At 42.9% G+C, this 27,533-nt stretch overlaps 1 protein-coding gene across 1 annotated transcript in view; it reads right to left on the minus strand.

Annotated features, from left to right (window-relative positions):
- Window positions 1-17,448: 17,448 nt before the first annotated feature.
- Window positions 17,449-27,533, minus strand: part of LOC121541620 (matrix metalloproteinase-17-like) — a 100,281-nt gene continuing 90,196 nt past the window's right edge. The window contains exons 5-10 of the mRNA XM_041850778.1: window positions 26,547-26,723; window positions 25,361-25,463; window positions 24,231-24,313; window positions 23,822-23,974; window positions 21,110-21,367; window positions 17,449-19,433 (exon numbers count right to left, since the gene is read on the minus strand). Of these exons, the coding sequence (XP_041706712.1) occupies window positions 19,105-19,433; window positions 21,110-21,367; window positions 23,822-23,974; window positions 24,231-24,313; window positions 25,361-25,463; window positions 26,547-26,723 (1,103 nt within the window). The 3' untranslated portion in view covers window positions 17,449-19,104. The remainder of the gene's footprint in view (window positions 19,434-21,109; window positions 21,368-23,821; window positions 23,975-24,230; window positions 24,314-25,360; window positions 25,464-26,546; window positions 26,724-27,533) is intronic.

A 27,533-nucleotide genomic window follows, 5' to 3' on the forward strand; every position in this document is an offset into this window, starting at 1 on the left:
CCCAACCTTCAGCTGCATTCAACCTCGCCCATCTATCTCTTAACACCATCCATATTGGATTTCTATTTGCCATATATTTTTCAACTGTACTGTGATGTTTCACAAAAGTTCTAAACCCTTCTATTCTCATTGTTTCTACAGATTGTAAATTGAAAATAAACATTTTTGCTAAAAGTATTATTATATTATTGATCGATTGACTATGACTTTTCAGATCACCCAGTAGTGCTATCTGCAGGGTTAGCTCCAGGTAAATATTGCAATCCTTCAGCCATTCCTGGACCTGTGACCAAAAACAAGCTACAAATGGACAGTACCAAAACAATTGATATAAGGATTCTGTCTCTTCGCAGCAAAATCTGCAGAGCTGGGAAGATTGTGTTCCCCATATAAATAACATTCTATTGGTAGCAAGAATTTTGTATAATAATTTTAAAAGTTTTGAATCCGGCGTCATTTTGCGTATCAGTTCATAAACAATTTGCCATGGAATCAGTACGTCAAAAATCTCTTCCCAACTATTTTTGCAATCTATATGGGACGGCGATACATCCTTTGGTCCTGAAATGAAACTGGTATACTTTTTTATTTATCACAATTTTCTTTAACCAATTATGGTCTTTAATGGAGTGCCGACAGACAAGAAGTTGCCCTTCTTTGCGAAGCATTGGAAAACCTCTGGTCTTTGTTGTTGAATCTGCTTGACTGAGGGACCTTACAGATAATTGTATGTGTGGGGTATTCATTAAAAAAATCATGTTAAACACCATTATTGCACAGAGTGAGTACATGCAAATTATTATCTGACTTGTTTAGCACATTTTTACTCCTGAAGTTATTTAGGCTTGCCATACAAAAGGGGTTGAATACTTATTCACTCAAGACATCTCAACTTTTCATTTTTTATTAATTTGTCAAAATGTCTAAAAACATAATTCCACTTTGACATTATGGGGTATTGTGTGTTGGCCAGTGAAACAAAATCTAAATCTAATAACATTTTTATTTAGGCTGTAACATAACAACATTTGGATCTTATTTTTTTAATGAATAAATCATTTTGACAGTAACCCTGCTAAATGTCATTCATAAACCTTTTTAATTTCCATATGTACTAGGAAGTTATGTTTGTTTCTTGGGCTTCAGGAATGTGACTGAAAAAGTGCCTCAGGCATTGAAAAAGAAAAAAAATACTGATTGAAAGTATAAGGGGATATCGGTGAACAAATGTGCTTTTAGTTTTAATGCACCGTATTGCTGGAACAAAATTTAAAATACACTTTATCCTTCATCTCGATGTCCTGGTGCCGTTTGCACAATTTAAAGTAGGCTATTGATTGGGGACTTATTTGTGGAGGAATGTAACTGTTTTTCTGGGTGATTTGTGTTCTTTTATTTGCGCTTCCCATTATTGTATTTTAATGTGTATATATTTTAGTATAATGTGTATATTTATGTTGTATATACAGGGCACATTTGTAAAAGAGACCTAGTTCTCAATATGTGTTCCCTGTTAAAATAAAGGTAAAATAAAATAAAATAAAATGCTGTGGTCAAGGCTACGACGGCGCCAGTGCAATGAGTGGAGGTTACTCTGGTGTTCAAAAGCGCATATCAGACCGAGAGCCTATGCTTCTTAGGTAGTTCTTTATGAGTTGTAGTTTAGAAAACTATCTCTTTGCAGAAGCGACAGTTACAGGGATGTTAAAAACAGCTTCATTATCGTAGCAACATCAGGGAAACTGGGCAGAAGGGAGTGGTGCTTCAAATACAGCAGTTCTGCAACATCTTTAATTGAGCCTCTCATTGTCCTTAATTGCGGGCCTCAACACGTTACGGAAAGATATTAACTGTATAGGAAGCTCTGGGGACAGGCCGTCTAGATACTGGACAGCCAATAAATGCAAACAGATGATTATCTTTAGCGGACAACAGTTCTTTAGGGCTTGAACAACAAAAGCTGTTTGTGATTTCGTTCATACTGGTGAACTGGCGTTTGAGTTATGTGGTTACAATATTAACAGTCTCTTATCTCTGGTATACAGTGCATTTGGTAAGTATTCAGACCACTTTACTTTTTGCACATTTTGTTACGTTACAGCCTTATTCTAAAATGGATTAATTTGTTTTCCCCCCCCTCATCAATCTACACACAATACCCCATCATGACAAAGCAAAAACAGATTTTTATAAATTTTTGCAAATTTATATAAATAAAATACTAAACTGAAATATCACATTTACATAAGTATTCAGACCCTTTACTCAGTACTTTGTTGAAGCACCTTTGGCTGCGATTACATCCTTGAGTCTTCTTGGGTATAACACTACAAGCTTGGCACATCTGTATTTGGGGAGTTTCTCCCATTCTTCTCTGCAGATCCTCTCAAGCTCTGTCAGGTTGGATGGGGAGCGTCGCTGCACAGCTATTTTAAGGTCTCTCCAGAGATGTTCGATCAGGTTCAAGTCCGGGCTCTGGCTGGGCCACTCAAGGACATTCAGAGACTTGTCCCGAAGCCACTCCTGCGTTGTCTTGGCTGTGTGCTTAGGGTCGTTGTCCTGTTGGAAGGGAACCTTTGTCCCAGTCTGAGGTCCTGAGTGCTCTGGAGCAGGTTTTCAACAAGGATCTCTCTGTACTTTCCTCTGTTCATCTTTCCCTTGATCCTGACTAGTCTCCCAGTCCCTGCCGCTGAAAGACATCCCCACAGCATGATGCTGCCACCACCATGCTTCACCGTAGGGATGGTGCCAGGTTCCTCCAGAAGTGACGCTTGGCATTCAGGCCAAAGAGTTCAATCTTGGTTTCATCAGACCAGAGAATCTTGTTTCTCATGGTCTGAGAGTCCTTTAGGTGCCTTTTGGCAAACTCCAAGCGGGCTGTCATGTGCATTTTACTGAGGAGTGGCTTCTGTCTGGCCACTCTACCATAAAGGCCTGATTGGTGGAGTGCTGCAGATATGGTTGTCCTTCTGGAAGGTTCTCCTATCTCCACAGAGGAACTCTGGAGCCTTGTCAGAATGACAATCGGGTTCTTGGTCACCTCCCTCACCAAGGTCCTTCTCCTCTGATTGCTTAGTTTGGCCGGGCAGCCAGCTCTAGGAAGATTTGGTGGTTCCAAACTTCTTCCATTTAAGAATGATGGAGGCCACTGTGTTCTTGGGGACCTTCAATGCTGCAGAAATTGTTTGGTACCCTTGCGTCTGTGCGTTGAAACAATCCTATCTCGGAGCTCTACGGACAATTCCTTCGACCTCATGGCTTGGTTTATGCTCTGACATGCACTGTCAACTGTGGGACCTTATATAGACGTGTGTGCCTTTCCAAATGTCTAAAAACCTGTTTCGCTTTGTCATTATGTGGTATTGCGTGTAGATTAATGAGGAAAATTTTAATTTAATCTATTTTAGAATAAGTCTGTAACAAAATGTGGAAAAAGTCAAGGGGTCTGAATACTTTCCGAATGCACTGTATCTTGGCACGCATCATTCACGACTAAGTTTAAATTGTGTGCAGTGCAAGGGACATATAATGCACAATGTCTCAGGAAAGACTGTCTGGTTTGGCAATACTCAGTGAATAAAACAGTTGGGCCCGTAACCTGGACCTACAGTCCATGGTGAAAACATTTGCACACAAAAAAGGACTTCAGAAGACCAGGAGAGTCTCTCAAATTGGATTTAATTTGATTTACCTTGAATATTGCATCCCATTTGTGTATGCTATTAGCCAGACAAAACTCGCTAAGTTCAACAATAGTGGCTGAATGTATTCTCAAGCTGACTTTTTTCCTCATTGTTAGGCAAAATAGCAGCTAAAAACTGTATTTACTGTACAGTAGCTAGAAATAGTACACTGCATAATGAAACAATCCCTAGTAAACTAGTGTTTTGAGGGTTGACTGACTGTCTTATTTGTCATTAAGACACTGGTTTTATGCACAACAACTTTCTATCCAAGCTGGGAGAAAGTAAGAGGACGGCTCATGTCATGCAGGTTCAGGTAGCCAATACAGTACAGTTGTATATTCAAAAAAATCTATTGGTAGCTGATTAGTATGCTATTACAATAGCAACTTGAATTACTGAACAAGTAATGACATTATTGCCACCAGCCAGCAGTCTAAAATGGCAGCATTAGGACACCTTGTATAGCTACGTGAAATATTAGGCTTAACATGAGCAAATGACGAGCAAATAGCCCTACCAATAAACATTTATCCATTAGGTAAAGCAAAGCTATACATGCCCTGGCACCCAGAGTGCAAATTATACCATGATATTGAGGGGTCTCTATTGAGCGCAGGCGTTTGCACATGCACACATTTTTTTATGGGCTAAATAATAAATACATACTTTAAATGGTAAACATGTATTACCTTTTAATGTGGCATGAACACAACCAGTCATGATATTTTCATTTGATTGTCAAACAAATCACTTAAAAAAGTGCATGTTCGTCCACTCCAAAATAATTCCAGCATCCAAACTGCATGCACTCACGCCATTTGTTGAATGGAAATAGACATCTGTTACAAAACACCAAAAAGTGTGCCTAATGACATTCAGCAGTTGGCATTGATTAGGCCAACATGAATTTATGCGTCTTGCTGACAAATTGACCTTTTTTGTAGCCTGAAAAGTTGGGACATCTGAAATGGTGCTGAAACTGTCCCGGGAAAAACGTGATGGTCACCCTAACACAGATGGTCAATTTAGGTCAATTTACTAGACTAGGCTACAATGTGTGTTACCATGAACTTCAAATAGGCCTACTGGTAGCCAGTGATATAGTGGTAAAAAAAAAGAAAGGTGGATAAACTCTGATTGCCGGTCACGGTAAACAAAAGTTTTGCTTCCTATACTTTCAATGCATTTTTCTGAAAAAGGTGGAGAAACAGCATTTACTTGCGTTTACCCTCCAGTAGGCCTACAGCACAGCCGGTAGCCTACCCTCTCAGCTTAGGCAATTTTACACACGTGGCAACACACATGAACACACGCAGAACAGGTAGCCTACATTCGATATATTAGCCTACATGAGTTTAATCACAACATGTTTTACACCCTAGTTCATGAGTTGTCCATAATTCATGAGTTAGTGCTTGGAGTCTTCACAGATCGAAACGCAAACTGTGCCAATATATCCTCCAAACACCGGTTTCGAAGGAATTATCACTTTTATACAATGGGTTACCAACATATACAAATAATGATTGACATATTTTTATTAAAAACATTATTTTGATGAATTTATTCATACTATTTCATCCTTCCACAAGATATAGGCCCGACACAAATCTCACGGTTGCTCCCCAAGCCGGCTGGTTGTACATTCTATCGGTTCGGTTGCTAGAGACGCGACCCAGTCGTTCAGTCTTTTTGTTCTGTATCTATGGATACAGTCGTTTGTTCTAAATGTTCCATTGCCATACTGGCTGGCAACGTTCTTATCCCTTGCTTGCTAGCTAGCCAATTACGGCTAACTTACTGTCACGTCAAAAAGTGCAGCCAGAATAACAGCAAAGTAGCTTCATTTGTATTTGTTTAAACTGTTTTCTAGTGATATTTATTTGGATACATCCATAACAATGAGCTGTAGGCTATTACATAGGCTATTAAATAAAACTCAGTAATATCATATGGCTGCATCATTAAGCTTAAATTTGTATTGCAATCGGAAACACATTAGCTGTCTGTTACAATACTTATTGATCACAAAACATTGGCTTTATTGGCTGTGTTGTGCAATGTGGGTACAATTGAAGCCTCATACACTCAAAAAGACTGGGAAAAGTTCATAGAATTTCCAATATGTTATCACTATGCTTCAACCATTTAAAAGCACAGCAAAGCAGAACAAAATTACCTGGATTGCAGTTGATATTACATTAAAAGTACATGGTGCAAGTGATCAATGCCGTTCGAGATTCTGCACAGATTATTACAGAAATTGTGAAGATCTCCACAGACCTGCGACGACCTATGCATGATATCTTGAACATGTACGCTTTATATAACAAAGGAGTTGATTGTTGACTTCAGGAAGCAGAGGAGGGAACATGCCCCGATCCACATTAACGGGACTGCAGTAGAGAGAGTCAGCAGTTTGAAGTTCCTCTACTGTCCACATCAGCGAGGACTTGTCATGGACAAACAACACCACCACTCTTGTCAAGAGGGCCCAACAGCATCTCTACTCCCTAAGGCGGCTGAAGAAATTCATCATGCGACCCAAGGTCCTCTCCAAATACTACCGCTGCACCATTGACAGCGTCCTGACTGGTTGCATCACGGCATGGTACGGGAATTGCTCTGTCCACGACCCCAAGGCCCTCCAGTGGGTGGTGAAGACGGCTCAGCACATCACTGGGACCGTGCTCCCACCCATCCAGGACTCCTATTATGATTGCTAAATACTGCACAATTTAAACACTTGCCCCTCAATCCCCCCTTCCCCACAACACGTGAAAGTATTGGACAAAAATATTATGCCTTCCTGTATTACACTTATGCTAAATATGTTATTATATTTTACTGAGCCATATACTTTATGTTCGTATTCTTATCTTTTATTATTTATTATTATTGTTGCATTGTCGAGAAGGAACCTGCAAGAAATGAAGGAACCTGCAAGTAAGCATTTCGTTAGCATCCCGGACACAAGTCCCCGCAGCACAGTTCCAACATCTACTGGAAAGCATTCCCAGAAGAGTGGAGGCTTTTATAGCAGCAAAGGGGGGACCAACTCCATATTAATGCCCATGATTTGGAATGAGATGTTTGACGAGCAGGTGTCCACATACTTTTGGTCATGTAGTGCATCTTATGAGCCATACACACATTCACTTTGTATTTTAGAACAAGGGTAAGGGATTGAAGACTCAAACTAAAGAATCTATCCTGCGAGAGTGGGACGTTCAGACCAAGAGAAAGAACAAATAGATAAAATATGCACTGGTCTACAGAGAGGCAACAGGCGAGACAGAGAGATAGCAATAATGGAAGCAGTTTTGAGAGACCATCAGGAGACAGGGAAGGACATTCAGGAATTAAAGACATCGGCAGAGAGGGAGAAAGGGCATGTCTGGGAGGGACGGAGAGACTAGTACACATGGAGAGAGAAATGGAAGACATGCAGAGGAAGATAAAGACACTAATAGAGAAGGGGAGGAAACAGTGAAAGTCAGCCAGAGATGGAGAGACAGCTACAAATGGAGAGAGACAAGGAAGACATGCAGAGGAAGATAAAGACTAACAGATGCAGAGGAAGATAAAGACTAACAGAGATGGGGAGAAATGGTCATAGTCAGAAAGAGAGAGAGACTGCTACCAATGGAGAGAAAGGATGAAGATATGCAGAAAGAGATTGAGAGACTTGGAGACAGGGGCATCATTTCAGCTATACCTAGGGATGGCAAAGTAAAGCCCATTTACTGCATTTCTACTCCAGCCCTTATCACCTTGGTTGCTGTAACTTCATTCAACCACAGTTGATCGGGGACGTAACATTTTACAAACACATGTCATACAGCAATTAGCTGCTACGCACTAGCTCAGCACCAGAATCAAAAACTCTAGTTTAGTTTCATGTCAAGTCAAACAGCAGTTACCTAGCCATCTACAGCCATCTTCCATCTCTGCATTGTTTTGAGAGAAAAGCTGCGCTGTTCACTGCAGAGTTGCGTCGATGTGCTGTCCCAGAGATACTGTATATATAATGATATGGTCTTGTCACTCCCAACAATGGGAGTCATTGTCCCAAAGACAGGCAGTCTGCTTATTTTTATTTAACTAGGCAAGTCAGTTAAGAACAAATTCTTATTTACAACGACGGCCTACAACAGGCCAATTGTGCGCCGCCCTATGGGACTCCCAATCACAGCCGGTTGTGATACAGCCTGGAATTGAACCAGGGAGTCTGTAGTGACGCCTCAAGCGCTGAGATGCAGTGCCTTAGACCGCTGCGCCACTCGGGAGCCCAGAGTAAACCCTCTCGCTTTGCCTCTTCATCTCTGGCTGTCCATAGTCGAGATTATGTGACGTGATGAGGTTGGACCCAGGAGCAGAGATGAGACCAGATGAGGAATCAGTTGTTTAGGATAAACGTAAGTACTTTACTCTGATCCTCAGTATTACTCTGAGGATCAGAGTAATACTGGAAAAACAACAAACACTAGGGCTAGACAACTCACTCAGGACACAAACGCACATGGAAAAAACGAATCAAGCTTCTGCTAAGGGAAACAGAAAAAACACTCTTAAAAGGGAAATCATAATTAGTGATTGAACACACCTGAGTGTCATTATTGTCTCTAGGACGGTCACTGCCGCCCTCTGGTGACAGGTGGAACCATGACAGATTCCCTAAAAACACGCCACTTCGATACAGCTACAACCGGAAGTGACATTCTTTCGTAGCAGGTTAGGAGAACTTACGCAGCAGGTTCGGAGAATTACCGTAGCAGGTTAGGAAAATTAAGTTAAGGAAAAAGGGTTAGGGTTAGCGAAAATGCACTTCTAACCTGCTACGAAAAGTCACTTCCAGTCGTAGCTGTATCAAAGTGGTGTGTCTTTAAGGAGTCCCATAGTCCAGCCTTCCCACCCTACGCTGAACCGCCTGTATGGTCCTAAAGCCATGCCTCTAATACCTCTACATTGCATTTGCCTTGTAATCGAGATTGGAATGATTTTAGTAGCCTATTTTAAACTGTTGGTGTTGAGCTAGGGTATGGCGATAGCCATACTCTGCCATACCCATTGAGGCCTCTGCTTGGAGAGGTTTAGAGAATGGTGGAGAGTCAGAAAGAAACCATGGAGGATGGAGAGGGAAACCAGGGAGATGGAGAGGGAGATGGAAGGACTCATAGAGAAGGTGTGATGAAGAGAAACAGAAAGTGATGGAGACACTGGCCAGAACAGAAAGAGAGATGGATGTGATGCAGAAGGAGATAGACTTAATAAATTAGTGAGGAAGATGGAGAGACAAAGGGATGATAAACAGAATGGATTTGAAACTGTTACAGGAGTGGGTTGCAGTTTCCTGAGCAACCCACTAGGAGTCATGCTCCGACAACCTTAGGCACCTCCTCACTCACAGTCGGGACTAATTATCTGCCTATTGGTGTCACCTGTGTCTATCTGATTCACTTGTGTATTTATGCCCTCACTTCCCTGTGTTCCCTTGCTCAGTTTTCTCTGCTAGTTCCTTGATGTCAAGCAGTATGTATCGGTGTCGGATCACGTGACGGAGTTACAGGTACTCGAGAAGTGTTCTCCCTGTGTCATTGTGTTTTTCCAGTCAGAGTAAGTATTTCGTATTGTTTGTTGTCAGCCTGTTTTTTGGCGACCTAAGTGCTCCTCATTTGTTTTCTTGTATAGTTTGTTGTTTTGTATCCTGGCTTTTGGATCACCAGTAAAGGTCCTTGTTTCACCATCCTTGCCTACTGCCTACTGTCTATCCTGCACCGCACCTGGGTCACACCTCACACCAACCCTTACATGAAACACAAAGAAAGATGGAACATGAAGATGCAAGAACAAAATACATTCTAAAAAAGACAGAGATGGAGATTAGAGAGTTGAGGCAAAATATGGAAGATATGCTAAACATGGAGAAAGAGAGAAATACAAATTCAACAACTGAGAAACAGAATAAAAACGTAACAATCAAGCTGGATGAAAGTGGTGGAGCGAGAGAGCGGTTCAGTGACACAAAGACAAATGTCGGGGGAGAGGAGAAATTGGGGAGGAAAGAGAGACAGAAAAAGAGAAAAAAAACGATTTAATACAAAACTTGTTTATGGATGATGACAAGGAAACAACAATGAGAATTGAAAATATAGAATATCCGAGATAAAAGAAACAGAGACTCAACACTTGAGCACTACCTAAAAACAATAGCGGAAAGTGATGTTGACAAAGTCATGACAACAAAAGGGAAAGAGGAGAGAGCGAGAGAGAGAGAGGAGGAGGAAAGATAGATCAAACTGAATGAAAGTGACAATAATAATATGCCATTTAGCAGATGCTTTTATCCAAAGTGATTTAGTCATGTGCGCATACATTTTTACGTATGGGTGGTCCCGGGGATCGAAACCACTACCCTGGCGTTACAAGCACCATGCTCTACCAATTGAGCTACAGAGGACCACATAGACAAGATGAGAGTGAGCGAGAGGGAGAGGGTCATTGACACAAAGACAGAAGCAAGTGACAAGAATGGCGGAGACAAGAGAAATTGGGGAGGAAAGAGGACGGGACGAGAGGAAAACGTATTTAATGCAAAGCTTGTTTGGGTGTGATGACAAGGAAGATACAACAGTAGTTACAATGATAATTGAGGAGGTAGGCCTACAAGAAATGGAGTCGGAGAGGGAAACAATTTGAAACATCAGGGAACAAAGCAAAAGGGACAAACCACTTCATAGCTATCTTGTGATGACAACGGGGGGAAATTGGAGACAGAGGCGGGAAGAAAAGAGAGATAAAGACAGACAGAAAAACAGAAAAGACAGCATTGCTAGATGAATTTAAAAGATTTCAAGATTTCAAAAATAGACAAAGACAGGGAGATAGTGGAAGAAAATGAAGGCAATGGAGAGAGTGAGAATGCAGAAAGAGGAGGAGAAACAACAGAAAGAACAAGAAAAGCAAATTGAGTTGGAGAGGAAGAAAGAGGAGTCAAGACAAAGAGTAGAAGAACAAAGGAAGTCCAAAGAGAGATGGATGACAGGCAAAAACAGATAGTCCAGAGAGAGGAGAATAAACGGATGGCAGGGGAAAAGGAAGAAACAGAGTAATGTAACAAAAATACAGAGAGCGCTAGCAAAATAAATTGTGGGGAACAGCAAAGAGTCAAGCCAACGAGAGGAGGAAAGGTGGAAGGTAACTAAACAGCAAATGGACGAAGAGAAAGGAAAAATCCAGGAAGTGGAGAAGAAACTGACATGGAAATGCAGGAAAGACAACGAGAGATTGATAATGAAAAAGAACCCAGACAGAACTAGAAAACAAAAATAAAAGGATGCGAGGATGAATGTAGCTGCACCATCAAGAGCATCCTCTGGTTGCATCACTGCCTGGTAGGGCAACTGCTCGGCCTCCGACCGCAAGGCACTATAGAAGGTAGTGCGTACGGCCCAGTACATCACTGGGGCCAAGCTTCCTGCCATCCAGGACCTCTATACCAGGCGGTGTCTGAGGAAGGCCCTAAAAATTGTAAAAGACTCCAGCCACCCTAGTCATAGACTGTTCTCTCTGCTACCGCACGGCAAGCGGTACCATAGCGCCAAGTCTAGGTCCAAGAGGCTTCTAAACAGCTTCTACCCCCAAGCCATAAGACTCCTGAACATCTAATCAAATGGCTACCCAGAATATTTGGATTGCCCCCCCTCTTTTAAGCTGCTGCTACTCTCTGTTTATTATCTATGCATAGTCACTTTAATAACTCTACCTACATGTATGTATTACTTCAAATACCTCGACTAACCGGTGCCCCCGCACATTGACTCTGTGCCGGTACCCCCTGTATATAGCCTCGCTATTGTTATTTTAATATTGTTATTTTACTGCTGCTCTTTAATTATTTGTTACTTTAATTTTTTATTTTTTGGGGTATTCTTTCTTAAAACTGCATTGTTGGTTAAGGGCTTGTAAGTAAGCATTTCACTGTAAGGTTTGTTGTATTCGGCGCATGTGACAAATAACATTTGATTTGATTTGAAAAGAGAGAGAAAGAGGCGCAAAATGAATCAGAGATAGAGAGAATCCTGAGAGAGGATGGGAATTGGAGAGCAGAGGTTACACAGCTAACAATACAATTCAATTGTGTATAGAGGCAGAAAAACGGCTTGCATTAAAGCAGGAGAGGAAGATGGAGACAGAGATGGAAAAAAGAGCAGAGTTAAAAGGTTGGAAGAACAGTTTGAAGAACAGTTTAATAGGGCAAGCGGCAGAGGAAGAAAAACAGCGAGCATTAGAAGATGGAAGATGGAGAGAGAGAGAGAGAAGGAAGAAAGACAAGAACAGATTGAAAGAGAAAAGAGTAAAAAAATTGAGTGGCAGAGCAAAGAGGAAATGAGGACAGAAGAGAGTAAGGAAGATGTTGAGGGAAACAATAACACAGAGAAAAATAAGAAGAAAAGCATCAGGAGGAAAATCAACTGGGGAAATGATAAGATCAAAGAAAGAAACAAACTGAAACTCGAGAGACCTTTTCAGAGGGTGAAGGAGGAAGGTGATAACTAAGTTATACAGCATAGGTAAGTTAGTTGCTTCCATTTGTTCTACTGAAGTGATAATGCCAGAGAAGCCGGTGTTTGGAGGATATATTGGCACGGGTGTTAGGCCCGAGACGGCTTTGAGGGCATTATTACTTTTATACAACGGGTTACTAACATATTCAAATAATGATTTACGTATTTTAATAAAAAACATTATTTTGATTAATTTATTCATACTATTTCATCCATCCACAAGATATATTCCTGACACAAATCGTTCTATCGGTTCGGTTGCCAGAGACGCGACCCAGTCGTTCAGTCTTTTTGTTCTGTATCTATGGACGCAACCCAGTTGCTTGTTCTAAATATTCCATTGCCATACTGGCTGGCAAAGTTCTTATCCCTTACTTTTTAGCTAGCCAACTACGGCTAACTTACAGTCAAGTGAAACATTGCAGCCAGAATAACAACAGTAGCTGCATTTGCATTTGTTTAAGCTGTTTTCTAGTGACATTTATTTGGAGACATCCATAACAATGAGCTAATGAGGCGCGATTTCGCCTGGCATAGAAAATGTGCTCTCTCGTCTGGACACTATTGTTCAGAGAGCTAGCCAACAATACAGCTAACACAATCGCTTCAAACTGAAGCTGGAAATACTGCAAACTAGCTGTACTTTGTTTCATTGTATCTTTTTTCAATTGACATTTCTTTGTATATATCCATAAAAATGATGCCAGCTGATTCATGATTTTGACTGGCTGAGAAACGCTGCCTGTCTGTCTCGTCCCGACACGTTCATTACTATGAGACAGCTGGAGATCAAATTTGACTATTGAAACAGTGTTGCAAATGTCGGAGAGACAGACAGCAAGGTTTATACAAATCTGTTGAAAACTAAATGTTAGTCTAAAAGAAATGTGAGATAATGTCTAGATGAAGTTTAGATGAAGTTTATAAATTGCCTGGCTGGGCTGATGAGACAGTGGATTGCGCAGTCAGATGGAACAGAGTAAATAGGCATTTTAACTGGTGGTAACTTGTGGAATAGACACCGGCTGGAATGCGGTTTTAACCAATCAGCATTCAGGATTAGAACCACCCGTTGTATAAATACTTTATAGTTAAGTTCCTTTTTGTGAGATGTTTCAAGAGAAAGTATTTTTTTTTAAATGACATAGATATTGTTTCAATATATACCAACCGTTTCTTTCCTCTGTCAGGAATCAACAGAAAAACAAGAGTGGAACGAGAGAGGGAGAAGAGGAAGCAGCATATACAGTGAGGGAAAAAAGTATTTGATCCCCTGCTGATTTTGTACGTTTGCCCACTGACAAAGACATGATCAGTCTATAATTTTAATGGTAGGTTTATTTGAACAGTGAGAGACAGAATAACAACAACAAAATCCAGAAAAACGCATGTCAAAAATGTTATAAATTGATTTGCATTTTAATGAGGGAAATAAGTATTTGACCCCTCTGCAAAACATGACTTTGTACTTGGTGGCAAAACCCTTGTTGGCAATAACAGAGGTCAGACGTTTCTTGTAGTTGGCCACCAGGTTTGCACACATCTCAGGAGGGATTTTGTCCCACTCCTCTTTGCAGATCTTCTCCAAGTCATTAAAGTTTCAAGCCTGATGTTTGGCAACTCGAACCTTCAGCTCCCTCCACAGATTTTCTATGGGATTAAGGTTTGGAGACTGGCTAGGCCACTCCAGGACCTTAATGTAGTTCTTCTTGAGCCACTCCTTTGTTGCCTTGGCCGTGTGTTTTGGGTTATTGTCATGCTGGAATACCCATCCATGACCCATTTTCAATGCCCTGGCTGAGGGAAGGAGGTTCTCACCCAAGATTTGACAGTACATGGCCCCGTCCATCGTCCCTTTGATGCGGTGAAGTTGTCCTGTCCCCTTAGCAGAAAAACACCCCCAAAGCATAATGATTCCACCTCCATGTTTGACGGTGGGGATGGTGTTCTTGGGGTCATAGGCAGCATTCCTCCTCCTCCAAACACGGCGAGTTGAGTTGATGCCAAAGACCTCCATTTTGGTCTCATCTGACCACAACACTTTCACCCAGTTCTCCTCTGAATCAGTCAGATGTTCATTGACAAACTTCAGACGGCCCTGTATATGTGCTTTCTTGAGCAGGGGGACCTTGCGGGCGCTGCAGGATTTCAGTCCTTCACTGCGTTGTGTGTTACCAATTGTTTTCTTGGTGACTATGGTCCCAGCTGCCTTGAGATCATTGGCAAGATCCTCCTGTGTAGTTCTGGGCTGATTCCTCACCGTTCAAATCTGGATTTTGTTGTTGTTATTCTGTCTCTCACTGTTCAGATAAACCTACCATTAAAATTATAGACTGATAATTTCTTTGTCAGTGGGCAAACGTACAAAATCATCAGGGGATCAAATACTTTTTTCCCTCACTGTAAGGGAGGAGGAGAAGAGGCAGAAGTGGGAAGAGGCCTGGCAAAAACTTCAGCGGGAGAGAGCTAAGGAGAAAGCCAAAAAGAAAGACCAAAACGAATTGAGCAGGGAGGAGTGGTATGAGAGGTGGGATGCCAAAAGAAAACAAAATGGTCTGAGGGGCTAAGTGTGTGAGGACCAACAGCAAGAGTATGTCACAGAGGACTTCACAGATTCATTCTGAGAAGAAATGCATGAGCATATGGCAGAAAAGACGGTTGAGGTACAGTATAATTTACGTCATTTAGCAGTATGTACATTATCTGTACATTTTTCCATAGTTGTTTGTCAAATGTCAACAGTATGTAATTTTATTAATGCGTGAAACTCATATTTAACTTCTGCCATATTTCTGTTCTGTTTCTCAGATTGAACGTTTTCAGCTGACTAGGCCTATGTGCTGCTCCACCACTCTTTACCCTCTCAATGTCTTCATGTATTCTTTGCTTTCCTATTCAGACACTGGCCTCCCTCTCAGACTCCACAGCCTTTTTCCTGTCTTCTCCACCTGAGTTCCATATGCTACCTTCATCCCTCTGATTGGTTCATCATCCATCTACCTTTATCTTTCTATTATTGTCATTTTTTTGCACATTTATTTGCAAGTGCTTACTTTAACAAAAAATTGTTTTTGCACGTTATGACAAGTAGTGAATTTGTTTTCACCACCAGGGGGCAGTGCAGGTCTACTAAAGTGAGGACACAGGAGCTAGAGGTGAGGTACTGTGGATGAGCGACACGGTATATCAAGTTTCCATCTGAGATATACCCCAGTGTTTCACCGAAAAGGCTCAGACTTTTCTGTTTCCATCTACGCGGGCAGGCCCCTTGACTCACTGGGCCATGGCTCCAGCGGACCTGCTCTGACTTGGGGCTGATGCAAAGCCACTGGTACTTTTCAGCAGGCATATACATAACAATGGCTAACTGTGAACTTTAACACCTTCTCACAAAGCAGCTGTCTTCATAATGCAGAGATTGTTGATTCTGCCTGCCCCAAGTCTTTAGTGTCACACTCCTGATGGAAACACAATTACACTAGAGCTTACATTAACATAAAACATTGGCAACACACTGGTGTCTTAGGTGGAAGGAAGTGCAGCACTACAGTAGTAGCCTAGTAGTAGAATGCCTCCCTCACCCCCCCCACCCTCCCCAGTAGTAGCCTAGTAGTAGAATGCCTCCCTCACCCCCCCACCCTCCCCAGTAGTAGCCTAGTAGTAGAATGCCTCCCTCACCCCCCCACCCTCCCCAGTAGTAGCCTAAATGATAGCCAGGACGTCACATGAAACATCCACTGCTGCATTCCTGCTCAGCAAACCCCATCCCGACAGACTCACAGACACACAGTAGCAATGCAGCCTCTCTAGACTCTGCCTTAAAGGTTGTGTGTAGAGGAGGGGGCGGTTTGGGAAATTGAGATCCAAGACCCAGAGCACCTCAGCCAGTGCAACGTTAACTTTTACTGTTCCAGTAGTCAGTGTGGTGCACCATGTGTCATGTCTTATTGTAGTAGTGGTTGTACAGCGCCATGAGGAGGCACATCAGAAAGGGTTATTACTGAAGAGGTGTGTGTGTGTGTCAAATATCCCATCTGCAGAAGAACTAAGGTCAAAAGATATTTCCATCTAAAATCAGACTGACAAACGCAGTATGTGCTGGCTCATGGCTCATATAAATAACGTTATATACAATGTAGACAGTACTGATATGTGCAAATTCAGGTAAGAAGGGTTGTATGTAGTGTAGCAGAGTTGTGCAGAGGTCAACTCCAACCACTGAGATGAGGCCCATTGTGATCGACATGGTCATGACCTTTCTGGTTGAAACAGCTTGCCATGATCTTCCCTGAAATTTTAAACTCTTTGAACTGAATGATCTTTTGCCCTGTACAAAGACCCCTCTGGAGTCTTTTGCTACTTTAAATGCAGTCAATTGGCAATAATTCAGTTCCTTCCTCCTTTGTGGATCCTTTATTTTGACCTGGCATTGTGCTGCTTATGTAACCCATGAAATTAGTCAGACACTTTCTCCCCAAGTTCGACTGCTGCAGCCTCTGGACTGCAAAAACACATGGCACGTACTGCTGCTTTCTCTGCGTGCTCATTTTTTAATACTGGAAAACAGTGGAGGCTGCTGAGGGAAGGACGGCTCATAATAATGTCTGGAATGGAGTATAATGGATGGAATAAGGTGAATGGAATAGTATCAAACACATGCATGTGGTTGATACCATTCCATTGAATCCATTCCAGCCATTATTATGAGCCGTTCTCCCCTCATCAGCCTCCACTGCTGGAAAACGGTTTGTTTCAATCCTCATGCCATGCATTGTGTGTCTGCTTGAGTGTCTGCCTCACATTTCTTTTTCCTTGAGTCAATAATACAGTATCTGGAGTGTTATTGGCTCTATTCACTGAGTCAACATTGTTCAGACTTATTCTCAAAAGTCACTGAATTCTATCACAAAACACACATATACACATGTATTACACATAATCCTGAATAAACAGATCTGAAACAAGGAATGCATGTAGAAGAAGATGGCTTGTTAACAGGAGAGTACAACTTAATTGGCATGGTTTTTTTTGCAGTGAGGAAATAATAAAATGCGCCTGTACATAAGAAACATGGCTCCCAACAACACAGAAAAGAAAGTAAATACCAGCCTGTGACGGCAGCTGACGCATTGTCCTCCTCTTTCTGTTCAGCCTGGGCTCCCTGTGACACAAAATCATTACACGACCCAGTACACTCTGTCTTACCCCCTCTTTATTTTTCTACAAAAATATTTCACCTTAGAAAAGACGGCTGAGAAATGTACGTTTTTTTTGCAACTGCCATATAACTTTTCACCTCAAATAGATCTGTATATAGAGACTGTAAGTAAATATATCTTAGCAATATTAATAAATCTAGTTGTGTTTTGAGTGGGTGCCCTCCTCTCAGCAGGCAGCTGGTGGGTATCCATGTCCAGCCTCTGTCCTGTTACCCAGACATCCCCCTATCCTCAGAGATAGTTCATGTTAGGAGAGACATCCAATGGAGAAGGAGAAAGGCGTCCCTGGGTGACCGTTGGGTATCGCTGACCACTGTGGTGACCACTGACCAGACCAGACCAAGACATCGTGAAAACCCCATCATGACCATCCCCGAGTAGCGTTCGACCACAATCTCTCTGTGTTTATTACAAAAATACATCCTAATAATCAATACTAATGGGTTACCCTCTCTAATGATGGCAGTAGGTGCTACTGTATCTGAGCTGAGAAAAAAAAGAAAGATACAGGTGCAAAGGTCACAAAAGGGCACGTGAGTGCATTCAAGGAAAGAGAGTCAGTGTCATTACAGGAAGTAGTGTCCATTCCATCCAGATAGCCCTGACATTAGAAGTGGGAGAACAAGCTGTCCAATGATAGGGGAGTGTCCATCCGGCCAGCCCAGACATTACCAGTTGAATGAGTGAGTGGAGACGGAAGCATTTGTCCCGCTAGCTCAGACCGTAAAAAACGCACATGAAGTGGTCTTTGTGTGTGTGAGGGTTCTTAAAGTAACTTTCCAGTGACAATCTAACTTTTAAAAGTTAATATTCTGTTAACTCATACATAAATAATGTTGTTGACTCAACCTATACTAGTATTTGTGGCCAAAACATAAATTGGAGACAAAACACTTGAAAAACCCCACCTCAAACCATTAAAAAAATGCTTGCTATTTCCTCAGAGAAGCTGGTCATCTTCCCGAGGAAGATGAGCTAGCCAATCAGTGGTCTACTCGCGTGAATATTTTTAATGACCGGTATACGCCAACACCATTCTGTTGTTGGGGTACGCCCACAACACTACAACAAAGAAAAGCTGCTTTTTAACATACTTAAATCAATTTGGAAGGAAAACTATTTCACTAATATTGTAATTAATAAAACGTCATATTTCACAGAAATCCCAAAACACTGGACAGTTACTTTAAAGCTCTTATAGTGATTGTAGGAACAAAGGGACAAGGGCGCACAGCATCCCAGAGTACCACTCTCCTGCTAGACTGCTTAGTCACATTTTTGGCTATAAACTTATCATTATTATCATCAAATTGATAAACTATTTCCATTATTGTCATGTTATCACATTTCTAATTCAATATCATAATTTAAACATTATTAATTTGAAAGCATATTGATCCATTGAGAATGATTTTGTATAATAAATAAAACATAAAAAAAACAAATTAACAATGAGGATCCCAATTAAGATAATAACAATAACAACAAATTCCTCCAGTCATCGTTTTGATTCGATGGTGTAGCTGGTCTGGCAGTACCCAGGCGAAAAGCCCCTTAAGCCACTCCCCAGCTCTCAGCAGATTGGCTGCTGTACTTCCTGTCACAGAGTGAGGCTGCTCCCCTCTGCTTACATCATAGAGGGACGTAGGATAGTACCCCAGAGAGAGTCAAGAGAAGGGCGAGCAGCCAGAGGGGGGAGGGCGAGGGCTGGGCTCCAAAGGGCGAGGCCGAGTCGGAGGTGCAGGAGCACACCTCGTAGCCATTTTCGGCGTGGTCGGCGTGGTGCTGCCCGTGTAGCCGCGTGTTAGCCGTGTTATTGGCCTCTGTGGCTGGGGAGTCCGACTGCATCTCTGTACACACCAGCCAGTCCTTTCCTATGGGCCGTGGGTACCCGGCCTCCACCTCCATATCACTGCCTACCACACGCCAGTACTCCTTCCCCTTGAAGAAGTATGAGGAGCCTTAGTGAAAAGAAGAGGACAAAGAGGCTGCATCAGTGAGAAAGAGGGTGTGATGATGATTTATTTTGCTATGCTAATACATCAATGTCGCTTGATTCTGTCGCGCTGTTTTCCTACCAGTCCCTCTCTCGCTATTCACCAGTTCATTTTTCCACAACAAACTCTCCTTCTCTTCCTCTCTCATATGTATTCTTTCCCCCCCTCCTTAATCTCTGTCATTCCCTGTCTAGCTGTCTCCTCTCTCTCCAAGCCGCTATCTCTCCCTCCCTCGCTCTCATCCTCCCTAGCACCACCATCTCTCCCTCTCTTTCCTTCCCTGTCACCACATCCACCTCTCTCCGCACTCTTTCTTCCTGAGGTCTTTGATGTGCTTCCAGTTCCCAGGCCCCCAGGGTCCACGTGTATGTATGTATGTATCCTCTTGTGGCTCAGACTGTCATTTGTGCGTGTGGCCTGTGCTCACACACACATCAAACAGCTCCGAGCAGGACCTCTAGAGTTGGCAGCGGTACAGAGCCCAGCACATGACGAAGGAAAGCGCTTACATACACTCAGCCACAGGAGTCGCTACAGGGGAGAAAGGATCTAACTGGCTCATGTGGAGACTGGGCTGGAGCTGGCCATGCGTGTGTTTATGCACTGTAGAGTGAGTGTGTAAAATGGCTGTGTGTGCTACTGAAGAAGGGGTTTTGATAACTTGTGGTCACTATACTGTTTGCATATGTTTGATAAGCTATTCTATGTGTTTGTAGCTACAGTATATGCTTGTGTGTGTGTGTGCTTGAGTTTGTGTGAGAGGTGAGGGCTGTATACTGCATGTGTGCTTTGTTGGGATATGATTGACCAATGTGTCAGACTGTGAGTGTACTTGAATTACTGTTAGACTGGCCCTCCACTGCTTAGGGTCTGACTCTGAAATAGGCATGAATAGTGCTGTGCAATAGCTGGGACATGATGCCCTAGCACCATCCTGCACACACAGACACACACATCTCAGCTGCAGGCGATTGCTGCCATGACAACCCAACAATGAAAACACGGGCTCGGCAATGGAAACACTATGGTTGCATCCCAAATGACACCCCATTCCTTATACAGTGCACTACTTTTGACTAGAGCCCTATAGGCCCTGGTTAAAGGTAGTGCACTAAATAGGGAATAGAGTGCCATTTGGGACACTGACCTATAATTCCCAGACCACACTCCAGATCAAAAGACAATATCAAATGACATGTTAGGGGCCGTCTGCATTGAGGGCTTTAGAATGCACAGCGGCTCCACCAGGACGGTGGTTTAGGCAGGCTTGACTGATCAATGACCTGGGCTGTTTTTGACTAGATTAGTCTCCAGTCTGAGAGAGTTAGAGGGCAGGGAGGGTGGAGACGAAAAGGACCCAGTGTGGGCTAGTAGTGGATATACTGTAGAAGTAGACCTGTCAGGACCCTGAGTGCAGGCATGAATGACATACACTCAGGTACTCTATTATTTTTGTGTTCTTTTTTACTACTGCTTCCATTATTTTGGTGTACTGTCAAGTGCAGTGTACTGAATGTGTAAGAATTTCAGCTTGTATTTCGTTTTTAGAAGTGAGCTATATGTGTATATGGAGTGTGTATTTTAGAGTAAATGTGTATGTTTAGCATGTTGATCTGTGTGTGTGTCTGTCTAATACTCACCGTCAGACCATCGCATGGCGTCGTCTAGTTGGGGCGGGACCCCCTTCCACAGTGTGCTGTCTTTGGGGTAGCCCTGATCCATACGCCGTAGATGGTCGTCATAGCGCCAGTAGCGGTTGTCCTTGAAGAAGTAAGTCTTGTAGTTGTGGAGCCACACGAAGGCTGCGTCCACGCCCTCCATAGGCAGGCCGAAGTCACTGATTGGCCGAGGATAACCCTCCTCCACGTTGTTGTCCTTGAATATCCAATACTTCAGTCCTGAGGAGGCGGGACAAAGGAACGTCAATCAACTAGAGTGAACTGGATCGCTTGTTTAATTTAATAACTCAACTGAATGAAAATGACTTGTGATTAAATGTGTTTTGTGATTAAACTATTCAATTGACTTTGAAATACAGACAGAGATATATACACTACCGGTCAAAGGTTTTAGAACACCTACTCATTCAAGGGTTTTTCTTTATTTTTACTATTTTCTACCTTGTAGAATAATAGTGAAGACATCAAAACTATGAAATAACACATATGGAATCATGTAGTAACCAAAAAGTGTTAAACAAATCAAAATGTATTTTATATTTGAGATTCTTCAAATAGCCACCGTTTGCTTTGATGACAGCTTTGAACACTCTTGGCACTCTCAACCAGCTTCATGAGGTAGTCACCTGGAATGCATTTCAATTAACAGGTGTGCCTTCTTAAAAGTAAATTGTGTGGAATTTCTTTCCTTCTTAATGCGTTTCAGCCAATCAGTTGTGTTGTGACAAGGAAGGGGGGGTATCCAGAAGCCCTATTTGGTAAAAAACCAAGTCCATATTATGGCAAGAACAGCTGAAATAAGCAAAGAGAAACAACAGTCCATCATTACTTTAAGACATGAAGGTCAGTCAATACGGAACATTTCAAGAACTTTGAAAGTTTCTTCAAGTGCAGTCGCAAAAACCATCAAGCGCTATGATGAAACTGGCTCTCATGAGGACCGCCACAGGAATGGAAGACCCAGAGTTACCTCTGCTGCAGAGGATAAGTTCATTTGAGTTGCCAGCCTCAGAAATTGCAGCTCAAATAAATGTTCATGTCACAGACACATCTCTACATCAACTGTTCAGAGGAGACTGTTCAGGCCTTCATGGTTGAATTGCTGCAAAGAAACCACTACTAAAAGACACCAATAAGAAGAGACTTGCTTGGACCAAAAGCAATGGACATTAGACTGGTGGAAATGTGTCCTTTGGTCTGGAGTCCAAATAGGAGATTTCTGGTTCCAACCGCTGTGTCTTTGTGAGACGTGGTGTGGGTGAACGGATGATCTCCGCATGTGTATTTCCCACCGTAAAGCGTTAAGGAGGATGTGTTATGGTGTGGTGGTGCTTTGCTGGTGACACTGTGATTTATTTTACTGGGCCTCCTGTAGCACAGTTGGTAGAGCATGGCGCTTACAACACCAGAGTTGTGGGTTCGATTCCCACGGGGGGCCAGTATGAAAAATTTATGCACTCACTAACTGTAAGTCGCTCTGGATAAGAGCGTCTGCTAAATGACTAAAATGTAAATGTGAAATTCAAGGCACACTTAACCAGCATGGCTACCACAGCAATCTGCAGCGATACGCCATCCCATCTGGTTTGGGCTTAGTGGGACTATCAATTGTTTTTCAACAGGACAATGACCCAACACACCTCCAGGCTGTGTAAGGGCTATTTTACCAAGAAGGAGAGTGATGGAGTGCTGCATCAGATGACCTGGCCTCCACAATCCCCCGACCTCAACCCAATTGAGATGGTTTGGGATGAGTCGGACCACAGAGTAAAGTAAAAGCAGCCAACAAGTGCTCAGCATATGTGGGAACTCCTTCAAGAGTGTTGGAAATGCATTCCAGGTGAAGCTGTTGAGAGAATGTCAAGTGTGCAAAGCTGTCTTCAAGGCAAAGGGTGGCTATTTGAAGAATCTCAAACATATTTTGATATGTAAAAAAAAAAAAGGGTTACTACATGATTCCAAATGTGTTATTTCATAGTTGATGTCTTCACTATTCTATAAATGTAGAAAATAGTAAAAATAAAGAAAAACCCTTGAATGAGTAGGTGTTCTAAAACTTTTGACTGGTAGTGTATTTTTTTCACAGGTTGTACCAAGAAGTGTAAGAGGTGTCCTTGTTTTGTGCTTTAGTAATCTTGATTATATTTTAAACCCTCTGTCATCCATAAAACCGTCAAAACACCCTCCAAAGCCCATGATGACACATTAAAGTAGCAATCAGCAGTAGAAACAATAACAAAGTGTTTCCCCACCCCTGTTTTGGTAAAAAAGCTGAGGGATGCAGCTGGAGAAATGTAACCACTCTGAAATTCAAGGACTGACCATCCATGATATCAAATTATAGTTTTAACCATGTTTTGAGGCTATATGGTGTTTACATTTACTTTGTTTACAAAAATTAGAGTGAACCAAGCTTATATTTTGGGTTCTGATGGGGTACATTATATTCTTCAAGAATCAATGGGTACATTTTTAAGTCCAAAAATGGATGTAGCATGATAGACCTCTTTTCATGTGTTTCTCAGAACACGTTCGTTTGACCAGCCCCAACATATGAAAAACCTTTAAATTACAACAAAACACTTCCTTTCATAGTTAACATAACATAGTTGGTATAATACCTGGACCTCCCTGCCTCCACCACGACCATGGCTGAGTTTATGAGTTATGTACCTTTGAAGAAGACGATCTTGTGGTCCCCAGGTCTCTCGTAGACAGCGTCCACACTGTCCAGGTTGGTAGGCAGGCCTCTCCAGAACCTGTGGATCTGAGCCGGACGCAGAGACACCAGGTGCTTCTCCCGCGTCAGACGCCAGAAGTACTTCCCTAGGAGGAAAATTGAGAAAGTAGAAAGTAAAGAAAAGTAGTAAGAAAAGAAAAAAGAGGAAATACAAAGTAATTCTCTCTCTTTAAGTGTTTGTATGTACAAGATTGTGCACAGTAGTGAGTGTGTGTTTGTAAGCCCCTCTAGGGCTATCCCTTGTCTTGGGAGTGTGAAGGTGTGTGTGGAACTCTGAGAGATATGCTTGGCTGGGTTCTATATTGATCGCAGGCAGAGCCACACTCTGTTCTCTCTCTGTACCTTTGAAAAAGAAGGCCTCTCCACGAATCTGGGCCACTGCATCGAAGTGACTGGTGCACCTGTTAGGGGCATCTCGTGGCGGCCTAAGAAAGAAAGAAAGAAAGAAAGAAAGAAAGAAAGAAAGAAAGAAAGAAAGAAAGAAAGAAAGAAAGAAAGAAAGAAAGAAAGAAAGAAAGAAAGAAAGAAAGAAAGAAAGAAAGAAAGAAAGAAAGAAAGAAAGAAAGAAAGAAAGAAAGAAAATAATTAATTGAAGAAACTAAGACAGAATGTACACCAAACAACTTCTCTATCCCCAGTCAGACGTAATGTGTGTACGTGTCACTAATATGTGTGCAAAACGCCCATGCACACTATATTTGTGTGTTTATTTACTGCGTATGCGTGCCAATTAAAAAACAAGCCAAACATCAGAGGAGATGTTATCGTCCTGACGCAGGAGACCAAGGTCCTCACACACATTATCCCAGTGCTAACGACCGAGTTAAGCGCCTGACGTGTCCTGGCTGCAAATGACGAGTCAATTACCACGACAGGGCTGCTTTTGTGAGACGCTACTCGCCTAGATCCTTATTAACAAAGATTTCTATTCAGGGCTTATTAACAGAGGAGCTGCGCAGAGACGACTATATTAGTGACCTTTGTCAGGCTAAATCCACCTTCTCCACACATCATCCAGCAAGATGGAGTGGAGGAGAAATGAGAAGGGAAAGCTACACAGGGGAGAAAAATAGTTAACAGAAAAGAGGACAAAGTATCCACTTGCTACGAGTCAATTATGAAAATCTATTATTTGTTCGGTGCTTCTGTTCTGACACTTGGTGTTGAGTGCTGTCATCTGGAGACTGGGTGTGGTATAAATGGCTTCATTTTGTACTCTGAGCACACACTCGGCTGTATTTTACTGTGACTGGGGAACAAGGTGAAATAAGGACTGCTATCTCTCACTGCTGCGGCATTGTGACAATGTCCAAATTCGCTGACCTCCAGGACAGATAGACAACTGAGGGAGAGAAAATAGGTCTGGAAGTTTCTGAGCTTCAGTTTGGAGGTATACAGGGGTGTGTAGATTTAATGTGTCTGCCTATGTGTCCATGTGAGTGTGTGAGTATATGTGTGTGTGTGTGACTTACGGGACAATAGATCTGTTCTCAGGGAGGTCCAGTAGTACAGGTGGGTCAGCGGTCTGGGAGGGATCATCAGGACGGGCCGTATGAGACACTGAATCTCTCACCCCTGGGAAAGATGAAAGGGCAAGGGTCAAGTCAACAGCACCTTGACACGCAACCCCACATTCAGATATTCAAAACATAGGCTGCGTTTACACAGGCAGCCCAATTCTGATATTTTTTTCACTAATTGGTCTTTTGACCAATCAGATCAGCTCTTTTGCCAATAATTGGGCAAAAGATCAGAATTGGGCTGCCTGTGTAAACGCAGCTATACAGCCCCAGCATGATTCAACATGTTTTCTCCCTCCTTCCCTTCCTTTTCTCTCTCCATCTCTCCCCCACTCTCTCACCCTCCCTTTCTTCTTTGTCCTACCTTGCCCGCTAACTCAAGTCTCTTCCCTTCTCCCCCAGCCCCTTATCCCCTCTCACCTATCAGTCTTCCTCTTGTCGCCCCTCAAGTATCTGTCTTCCTCTACTCTCCTCCCTCTCTCAGTAGCATGGCACGAGGTGATAAGCAGGGCCTGTGCCACAGGGATGACCAATTAAAGCCCTCTCTCCACTCCCTGCCACTGTAACCAGCAAGCTAATTAAATCAATAATCCCTGCATATAAACAAATACATTTTGCTTCCTGTGTCGAGGCCTTGAGTTTCCTGCTCTGTACCGCCGTGTCGCGCTGAGTGATGGGCGGCCACGTCCCACTAGGAATCATGGGTAATTATAGGAGACATTTGCAGTGAGTGGTTGAGGGGTGGTGGTGGGTGGGAGAGCGGGCGGTCTGCACCTGTACATTAGACAGCTAATGTATATCTCTAGGATTTTCCGCACAGCATGTGTACATAGAAGGGATGGCAGGATGCCAGTCCAGTGATCGGTGTCTAGTGTAAGTGGGGTAGGCGTGTGGGGGGGGGCAGGTATAGAAGAGTTATGGAGAAGTAGCAAGAGGTGTTCAGATGTGTGGAGCGAAGGATAAAGATGACTGAAATAGGAAAGATTGGTGGAGAGGAGAGTGGAGAGGGAGATGACTGGAATAGGAAAGATTGGTGGAGAGGAGAGTGGAGAGGGAGATGACTGGAATATGCGAGATGGAGAGGGGGAGAAGAGAAAGAGAAACGTTGGTTATAGTAGAGGAAAGCTGGAGAACGTACCGTAGAGCTGCCAGACACGGACCTTGTCCTCATAGGGGAGGTCGTACTTGAGTGGGTCCCCCACAGGACCCTGGTAGTACGGCCTCATGATGGACTCTATGGCTGAGGTGTGGGCCAGGCCAATAGCATGACCAAACTCATGCACTGCTACCGCAAACAGATCCATCCCATGAGATTCTGTGGAGAGAGAGCAAGCGAGAGGATAGACGTGAGAGAGATAACAGTGAGATTTCTCCATCCATTGAAGCAGAGAAAAGCTTTAATAAAGCTTTCGTATCATGAACACACCCCTCACTGATAGACAAGACAAGACAGAAGAATGTTGTGTTGGACTGACCTAGTAAGCCTTGGCTTGTGTGAACCGGAGTGGCTAATAGGAGCAGGAGCCTATTGTGACATGATGAGGTAGGACCCAGGAGCAGAAAAGAGAACCAGACGAGGAACCAGTGGCTTAGAATAAACGTAAATATTTTACTGGGAAAAAGTTCAAAAGTAGGTTTAAAGTAAAACTGGGAAAACAACAAACCCTAGGGCTCAAAAACTTAGGAGACAAATGCACACAGCAAACTAATCAAGCTTCTGCAAAGGGTAACAGAAAACACACCTCTTAAAAGGGAATCATAATTAGTAATAGAAAACACCTGAGTGTCATAATAGTCTTTAGGGCAGTCTCTGCCGCCATCTGGTGACAGGTGGGACAATGAGAGTACCCCCCTTCTAGGAGCGGCTCCAGCCGCGGATCCAGGGTGACCACCAAGTCATTGGTTGAAGTCCCTAACAAATTCCGGGTCCAGGATGTCCGGGCAGGCACCCACGCCCGCTCCTCGGGCCGTAGCCCTCTCAGTCCACCAGGTACTGCAGGGTGCCCCGGACCCGACGTGCTTCCAACAGACGACGGACAGTGTAGTCCGGGCAGCCGCCAACAAGTTGAGAGGGTGGAGGGGTAGGTGTGGGGGGAGAGAGGGACTGGTCCTTACAAGCTTGAGA

This window comes from Coregonus clupeaformis, chromosome 27 (assembly GCF_020615455.1).
Source record: "Coregonus clupeaformis isolate EN_2021a chromosome 27, ASM2061545v1, whole genome shotgun sequence".
Classification (NCBI taxonomy): domain Eukaryota; kingdom Metazoa; phylum Chordata; class Actinopteri; order Salmoniformes; family Salmonidae; genus Coregonus; species Coregonus clupeaformis.